We start from the raw sequence: 8,581 nt of genomic DNA, 5'->3' as shown, positions 1-8,581 counted from the left end.
TCCCCCATCCACCTTTATTCTTCTTTTTTTACTATAAGGCTTTTAAATAAGTCATGGATGTACGGCAGTGAAGCATCGGTGTTGAACACTGATGTCATGCTGTCGTTGATGATGATGATGACAACTAACTGTAAGTGATTAGGGTAAAACAATCATGAATTACGTAATCGGCTGAGTTAACATTACTCACAGGATCGTGGAAGCCACGCTTTTGACACTTTTTGGAGCAAAATGATACAGATAACAGGTAGGGAGCGAAGAACAGCAATACCTTTGACTCACCGGTCGAATTCAGTCATTTTGTCGAACTCGTCAATACAGCAGACACCCTCATCAGCCAAAATGAGAGCACCTCCTTCGAGAGTCATCTCACCTGAAATAATGCATGTTATCTGGGAATGAGGGTGAGTAGGTGTGTAGATGTGGGAACATATTATAGGGGCTGTGGATAGTCAACTAACAGGTCAGAGGCAAGGAGGCATTTAAAGGTATGTACCCTTGCAGCCAAGTCATTCACCTACAAGGCCCTTAACTGCGTACATTCATTTGCGTTGATGAAGCGTTCGGAGCAGACGTAAAGGTCAAGTCTAGTCAACTTTCATGAACTACCAGATGGTGAATTTTGGGCGCTCACAAAACATGCAGAGATAACACAAGGGCAACACAAGGTATAAATGCATTAGGAAGTTGCAAACAGTTAAGTAACCGAAGAACATGCGTCTCAAGATATCATACTAACAAGTTATGATCCGTCAGCATGCCCCCTACAAAACGTACAAGTTATGGTTCATCATCCGTGCAAAAAACACCTCAAACTTGGAGTTTTAACTTAGTCAGACGACCAAGAGTGGGATAACATGGACAGGGTGAAGACTTTCCGGAGCTGGGAAAACCGGGACAGGGCACAACCGATAATATCATCAGCATGTTTGTAACCAGTTAGGGAAGGAGGTAACGGAAGAGATCTTACATAAGTATAAAGCAAGAAAGATCATTTTCCCTCAAAGAAAACCAGAGCTGCAGGGAAGCCAAAGAGAATTATGATCGCCTCAATTGCTGTTGATGAACACGTTGTTTGGGTGGACGGTCAGACCATGGATATGGCTTAATAGACGTTAAAAGATGAGATTGTATGATGACAGCAAAGAATGAAACGAAGTGGTGTTTGTGGATAAGGTGGTGCATCAGAAGCTGACCTGTCAGGGGATCCTTCATCACAGATGCAGTGAGACCGACACCAGAGCTCCCTCTACCCGTTGTGTACTGCGAACGGGTGCTCAGGCGATCTACAAAGCCGAGAAGTTGTGACTTGGCGACACCGGGATCGCCCATCAGACAGATGTTCAGGTTACCACGGATTCGCAGACCAGCTTTCGGAGCAAGTTCCACGCCACCAACAAGTAGCAAAAGAAGTGCTTTCTTGACATCTTCATGACCGTAAATCTCGGGTGCCAACGACTGGGCCATCAAAGAATACATCTCAGGGTCTGTGAAAACCACAAGAGGTGGTGAAAACTGTTAACAGTCGAAGATAAGTATCCTGCTAAAAGATGAAGGGTGCAGGTATAAAATACAGCCAGAACTTTAAAGAGGAGAAACTCAACCCTAATAAGCGTTGAATTCCATCCTGGTGTTCGACAGGTTAAGGTTACCGCAGTGAGCGAACTATTTAGAGAAAGGACCACTCTTTCATCAGAAATCATGAAATGCAAACATTGCTTGGTATGCTGATTACTTTTTGTCCAAAATCCTGGGGGTGGGAGAGGCGTTGTATCAGTTGCCTTGGGCGCACATCCCTGGTAGTTACATGTAACATCGATAGTCGTACGAAATAGTGGTCTTACGGCTTATGGTGAGGACTTTGCAGTGATTGGTCCAGTGGTTCTTGAGAGCACTAGAAACAATCCAAAATATTGGTAAACTGAGTTGCTCAATAAAACTGCAGCTGTGCTCCCGTTAACTCAGCTGTCGTGGTTTAAGCTCTTAGTTGACAAATTCACGAAAAATAGGACCATTGAGCCTCATCAATAGGATTAAACACGCGGATTTAAACGCGCTGACAATAACCAATGGGCGTCACCACATCTCCGAAAATAGAGTACACGTGTACAACATTTGTGTCTCACATAGCAGACCGAAGCTGCCAAGTGGATATAAAAACAGGTTATTTGAGCTTTTCATCATGCTGATTAATGACTGGGAAGCGTACATAGCTGAAATCAACATACAGATTGGAACTGAACACGCAACCGAAACGTGATTTGCACAAAATTCCTATCAGTAGACTCCGGTGCAAGTAGATGAAACGCAGTGTACTCAGGGCGAGGGGTACAAGAACCTGGAAATAATTCGGAGTAGCTTACCACGCAAACGCTCCACTTCGTCTTCTGTAGGCTCTCCAGTGTCGGTAACCTCGTCCGTTTTGCTCAGTAACTGAATGGAATGTGCCTCCAAATACGTTTCGGCCAACAGCCCACCGCCAGAACTAAACAAAGCACTTGTTGTTTTACCGCCTTGACCACCAGCAGAGAATCCAGCACCGCGCATACTCGGCAAGAACACACCGGTTATGAGAACGTGGTCGCCAGGTTGGGCGGACCGGGTGTTTTCTCCTCGTAGATAAATTGTAAGCCCTCTGGGAATATGCCCCACAGGGACCTAGAAACAGATGGATTATTGTCAGAAGGAATAAACCCATAGAGTTTAACCGGAACGAAGCAACCCAAAATCATGTACTATTCACAGATGCAGCCGTCTATGTTATTTTTACACCTCGAAGCTCACTATGGTGTTGCTCGAGTAGCTAAGGTGAAGAATCTTTGGCTTTGCATAGTTGCACATGTATTGGAACGCATACTCCGCATCATTGATTCGATCGACAAGCAGATGGTTCAACGTAATAAAATCCTACAGGAGATATTAGACCGGATAATGTTTCTACCTTGACCCTAACCGAATGCGGGACTTAATGGTCTATAACTGTCACGTAAGTGTAAAAGATTAAATGGTTGGCTGGTAGGTTCAGAACTATGGATCACGCGTGATCCAGGAAACGAACGAAACAGTACATAGTATATTGTAAGACCGGAATTGAAAAATATACGTCTAAGCATGCAATAAGGAATAACCTAAACCTGTTTGCCGTGCACGGGTACATACGCTAACTTCATTCGGTAGCAAATACCAGTATTTTTAACACAGCAAAACAATTTAGCCTTCATCCCAATCGTCGTCGATATCCTTCATTAACAACGACCCTGAAGAAGGCCAAAATGGAGAGAAATAAATTCAGACTGAAATCTGGCATTATAAACCTCGGTAAAAATCACACCTGAAAGTGTTTGAAGACTAAGAATACCACCTGAATGTAACTGAGAACTACAGCCCGTGACAACCTAGCTGGAGCAAACGCGAAACAGGTAGACAGTGACAAATGCCAAAGTCGGTTCAGTTTCAGATAAGGACGTAAAGTTAGTCGTTCACGATGAGCGACACTTATCCGACGGAGAGGTTAGTTATTGGGTTGGGTTACTTGAGAGCGATGTACCGGGCAGCAGTGCTAACGACTGTGATCACAATCTTGACCAGTGTTGGTCGGCAGTGTTCTTCAACACAGGATAGTGAGGGTGGGTCCTAGGTCCATAAGAGAGGTGAGTGTCTTTTGCTGATGGTTCGTTGAATTTATTCATATTAGCCGAACTAATTTGTTATCGTTTCATCGACCTCAGTTCTTCGGCAATCATCTGGTCATTCATGATGTTTGGATATACCGAATAGTGTACGGATGTACATACGTTAACATCGAGCTAGTAAGCAACTTTCGGAGTTAAACTCGTCATGCTTATATACCCTTACCCTGTGTTTCATCTGAACTGCGACATTGCCTTAAACTGTCCTGCAATTGGAAAAAAGTTTCAAAATCTCTCTCGGGGACCCGACCGTCTTTCTAAGATGGTTACTATATGGCTGGATTGGGGAGAAGGTTAAGTCCAGAAACCTGGTCCCCCACAAGGCAATCAGAAAGCGAGAATACAGTAATTGTTTGGTAGTTCTTCAACACTAACTTGATCAGAAAGCTCCTGAATGCGGATTTCCTGAAACTTCAAAAACTTTGAGCCACGCGTCTGAAGGTGAAGCCGCCCTCCTCCACCGGGCCCCGCATTTCTGCAGGCAGCTGTACCACAGAGAGTTAACGGCATAAACGTAGGGTTCGTTATTTCCTGGAAAAAAGTAAATCATTCATTCAGATTACAATATTCAGGATTTCACGAGTTTAGTTGCAAGCGATGCGCAAATAAAAAAGAAATGTTCGACCGGCTCTTCGCATATTGTTGGCGCCTACCCATTGAATCTTGGGTTGTAATGCATCACTTTAACTATTCGGACATCATCATGAATATTGAGTTAGAAATAAGGGAATGTGCCAATACTTGAAGTAATTCCATTAGAGACTGCCACAGAGTGGTACGACAGACTGTCAAGCGCTGCCTCTAGATCTGAATCTATGGCTGTCCCTGTCGCAGGTCCCAACGACCGACTCTACTGATCCTCGTCAACAAACTAACTGCTTTTGAAGCACACAACAGAACTGTTCGTGGGATCGTCTCATAGGAAATGAGTTTCATCCCACGGAAATACGAAAAGATGGTGGCAGACTGGCCCCGAAGTGCATCCGCTCGACCTCGAAGGAGTCGCACTCGGCGGCTGAGACGTCTATCTGGAAAACTGAATCAGCACAAAGGGTCCAAAAAACAATAACCAAACGTACAGAAAGCTGGACAGCACTTTTATATCTGCCACATGCAGTACCAGCGAAAGATGCCTGTCGCTAAAAAGACTAATGTATAACGCTTCTGTACACATCGTGCTCCGCTACGTATGTGAAACATATGCCCTCTAGTAGAAAATCTTCAACAGTATTTGCTATGCGCAGTGAATTAAGTATCTCAACAACAATGCTGACAGGATAAACCAGTGAGCGGAATACTTCGAACAACTGCTACACCTCTTCAGCAAAAACTCGGGACCTTGTGACCAGTTCAGCCTCAGTAACACATCAACTAGGAAATTCCAAGAGAACCAGAAGTCGTCACCATCGTCAAACAGCTTAACAACACCGCAGGAGACAAGATCCACACTGCATCCCAACACTTCTAGAACAGTTCATGTTATTTTGTCCTATCTGAAAAACCTGAGTCCGTTCTGCGAGATCGGTGTATCTCAATACTCCTATCGACACCAACAAAGGCCTGCGATAATTAATGCGGAATTCATCTCATTGATGAATCCACGGGCATATGGCAGAGACCGCAGAGCGCAACATCAATAGTAATGTACGATGAGGCCGCCAACTTACACTGGTACGGCTTAACTTCGCCATCGGTTCATCATTTGAACGGGCATTGAAGAAATACCCTGGGGTCCACTTACGTTCCCGAAACCTAGATAGCCGGCTCGGAATACGCAGATGACATCGTCCTGTTGGGTGATGACCTGGAAGCACTCTGACGCGCTGAATAATCTAACACACTAGCTAGTACTCGTAGGAAGACCAGCTCAATTCACGATGCACACTGTCAAGCACATCGTTCCGGGCACATTGGAAACATTTTGCTCGAAACGCTTGCCACGACGGCGAAAAATGATGGTACAAAGCACGGTACCAGAGAGTCTACCTTAAGTCTACTGGCTTTCCATATGTGGGCCATCAAAATTAACCAATCCATCCGAAGTTACGAGTTCTGCCAGCGATTCAACCACCCTCTAAGCCCTCCTGCAATGGACGGATCGTGTCAATCTTGGTGAATGCTTACACCCACCTCCTCCTGAACTAACCTGCTTCTCCAAATCGCCGCAGATTATGGAGATCCGCATATCGATAAAGAAAATGGCCCTAACATTCGTGTTGCAAACAGCATGTCTGTGGAAAGAAGCAACAGCTGGACCCACTCGTCGCCCGGATTGGTAAAAGCACGAGGGGACGTTGCTAAAAGTTGGAAACTAAAAGGACTGAGGAAAGTGCAGGCGGTTTACTTGCTACCAGCTGGAACCACACCTTATGGAATGGTCAACAAGTGCTGTCAAGGCGCAGACGTCCAAACGTTTTCTGTACGAACATGCTGTACGAATCCAATTTATCGGAGATCATTTCCCTGCAGAAGCGTAACCGCAAATTTCCACCTCGCCCCACCTATGATTTTGGCAGAAGGGTTGACAGCTAAGAACGGAGCTGACGGGCACTGATCACAGCTGGCCTCCAACCGCCGAATCGGAGTGGTTTTTACAATCCAACCTGAAGTTGACAGCAGTGTATCATTACCTGAACCGTTTTCAAGGCCTAAGTACATGCGGCTGAAGGACTGAATCACCATGCTCTCAGATCAATTTAGTTAGATACACTCAGGCGTCACCGCATCGAAAAAATGACTCCTACCATGTACTACAGTCGAAATGATGGTGTATTGCCCTGGGAGTGATAATAAAGTATTCAAGACTGCCTTCAGCGGTGTATGGATGATTCTGCTGATAGAAGAGATCACTCGCATCAGGACAAGAGGACAGCCACAAGTGACAACGACACATCTAGCACGAATATCCACGAATTCAGTTTCCAGAGCATCATGCCATATACTAACCTGGTATGTCTCTGCTCCACAACGATTGCAGGTGTAAGTAGCAATTGAAATAAGTGGCTTCACTTCGGTTGCCCGAGTTACAACACCGCGGACTTGAATAAGATTCCCAATACTTGAGGACAGAACACTCCGAACACTGAGGGGTTTTTCATCACGCCTCCCGGTAAAGAAAACCTCACTAAAGAACCACCAGTGTAAGGGCAAGTGCGCACTTACAATCGCCGGAGCAACTCTGGTGGGAACCGAGAACGCACTTCGTCCATGTCGATATTCTGCTGGGTGGCGTTCTGTGTGCCAAGTGGTCTGGGTGCTGTGCCCATGTCTTCGGCGCGTATTCTTTGTTCCATTCGAATTCTGTGATCAATGAAAATATCCAAAACATCATGGGGAACAAGCTGGCACAAATGAAGTAATCGAGTGACCTACCTCCACTGTACGGAAATCCGGCAAAAGCTTATCAACAACTTCCGCAAAAAGCCGCTGATATCGTACAGCATTTCCTTCAACAGCAGTCGATAGTTCAGAGGAAAATTCTGACAAATCGTCCAAAGATATGTACAAAACATTTTGCTCCCGATTAGCTATGTTAGTCTAAAGCAGCAATTACTTGGTCCTATTGAATTACCAGTTGCTGGCAGTAGACGAAATGTTTGTTCCCTGCATCGTCTATTTTGTTGAACGTTTTAAGAAAGACGGACATATGTTCCTTGTCCTCATCATAGTTACGGAGAGCCTGATGGAACATTGCGAAGACCAGCTGAAGGGAGATTTAAGCCCGCCGGTAGTGACCTTGAGCGCGACGGGGTTAAACAAACCTCATCCTCAAAATCCAGTAGATTAATAACTGCTCAGAAATCCACATCTGTGGGTTTGGGGATTCCATTAGCCTTAATCGGAGTCCGCACATACTGCTGATAACTAAAAAAAACTGAATTCAATTTGGAAAAAAGGTTTTCGGAGAAGCCAGCCTATCCTGACTTCTCGTTTTACGTATTGGTGTAAAAATGCGCGAACACCCACTGATTCTCATGTACCTGCCAGTTAACCAATAAGTCCTAAGTAAAAAATGTTGCGAAGTTCAACAGTCCATAGCGTTCTTAAGACCGGGGATAACTTTCACGCTATTTCTAATGCGGATTCTACTTAAGTGCATAGATCAATATAATTTCTATTCGTTCTGCTCGTCAATTGTATTTCATTAGGAGAGTTGGGTCAAAGAATTCAGCAGCACGCTGTTTTTCGTGTAGCTCGGCTGGCACCGAATAAGATATTTGAAGAAACCTTGGTAAATTGTACATAACGGACTGCACTATGTGCCTGTGTAAATTTTTCAACTGCTGTGTTTGTATCTTTATTTTGCTTCGAATATAACATTACGTATTTTGTCAGTTGCATGACGTCTTTTATTTGAATAAGAAAAACCACAAAAAAACACTTGTACAACTGCGCGCAACAGAAACGTGGTCAAGTGCCCGACCCTCCCTTCTGATTTCGCTCACACTTACAGCGGTCATTCGCGTGTCTCATGTGCTAACTCGAGTATCGAAGCATTTTATACAATCTTCGGAATTTATTATATTTGGGAACTGTTCAGAAGAAGACTTCTGGACAGCCATGATTGGATTGTTGTTTATTCGCTGAACTGGGCCAACGACGAACTGTTTTAAAGAGAACAATTATTAGTGGATCCATTCCATCTAACCTGTCTATTATTGTATACTCAATCTAGCGCTGTTATTTTATTTGTTTGCGTAACACTCCCACTAAAGTAAATTATTGAGCAGCCAGACCACCACATCCCTTAACATGCCTACATGTTCGAAAACATTCAGCTGCTAGTTTATATTCAGCTTGCAACAAATTCACCAAAGAATCTTGTCAATTAAAAAGAGTAACCTCGACCAATGGCCAGCGGAGGTCATTCATCATCACTGACCTGTGCGTTG

At 44.4% G+C, this 8,581-nt stretch overlaps 2 protein-coding genes across 2 annotated transcripts in view; one reads left to right on the top strand and one right to left on the bottom strand.

Moving 5' to 3' along the window:
• T265_06167 (hypothetical protein) overlaps positions 1-5,968 on the top strand; it is a gene marked incomplete at both ends in the record, with an annotated part of 23,146 nt that extends 17,178 nt beyond the window's left edge. Inside the window, one exon of the mRNA XM_009171368.1 lies at positions 5,858-5,968. Coding sequence (XP_009169632.1) covers positions 5,858-5,968 — 111 coding nt within the window. The remainder of the gene's footprint in view (positions 1-5,857) is intronic.
• Positions 1-7,392, bottom strand: part of T265_13965 (hypothetical protein) — a gene marked incomplete at both ends in the record, with an annotated part of 16,126 nt that extends 8,734 nt beyond the window's left edge. Inside the window, 8 exons of the mRNA XM_009171395.1 lie at positions 283-373; positions 1,197-1,487; positions 2,364-2,658; positions 4,065-4,220; positions 6,636-6,813; positions 6,852-7,030; positions 7,062-7,226; positions 7,261-7,392. Of these exons, the coding sequence (XP_009169659.1) occupies positions 283-373; positions 1,197-1,487; positions 2,364-2,658; positions 4,065-4,220; positions 6,636-6,813; positions 6,852-7,030; positions 7,062-7,226; positions 7,261-7,380 (1,475 nt within the window). The remainder of the gene's footprint in view (positions 1-282; positions 374-1,196; positions 1,488-2,363; positions 2,659-4,064; positions 4,221-6,635; positions 6,814-6,851; positions 7,031-7,061; positions 7,227-7,260) is intronic.
• Positions 7,393-8,581: the final 1,189 nt, after the last annotated feature.

Source organism: Opisthorchis viverrini, assembly GCF_000715545.1.
Source record: "Opisthorchis viverrini unplaced genomic scaffold opera_v5_124, whole genome shotgun sequence".
Classification (NCBI taxonomy): Eukaryota; Metazoa; Platyhelminthes; class Trematoda; order Opisthorchiida; family Opisthorchiidae; genus Opisthorchis; species Opisthorchis viverrini.
Note: the sequence above shows the minus strand (reverse complement) of the source record. Positions and strands in the feature narration are given on the sequence as shown.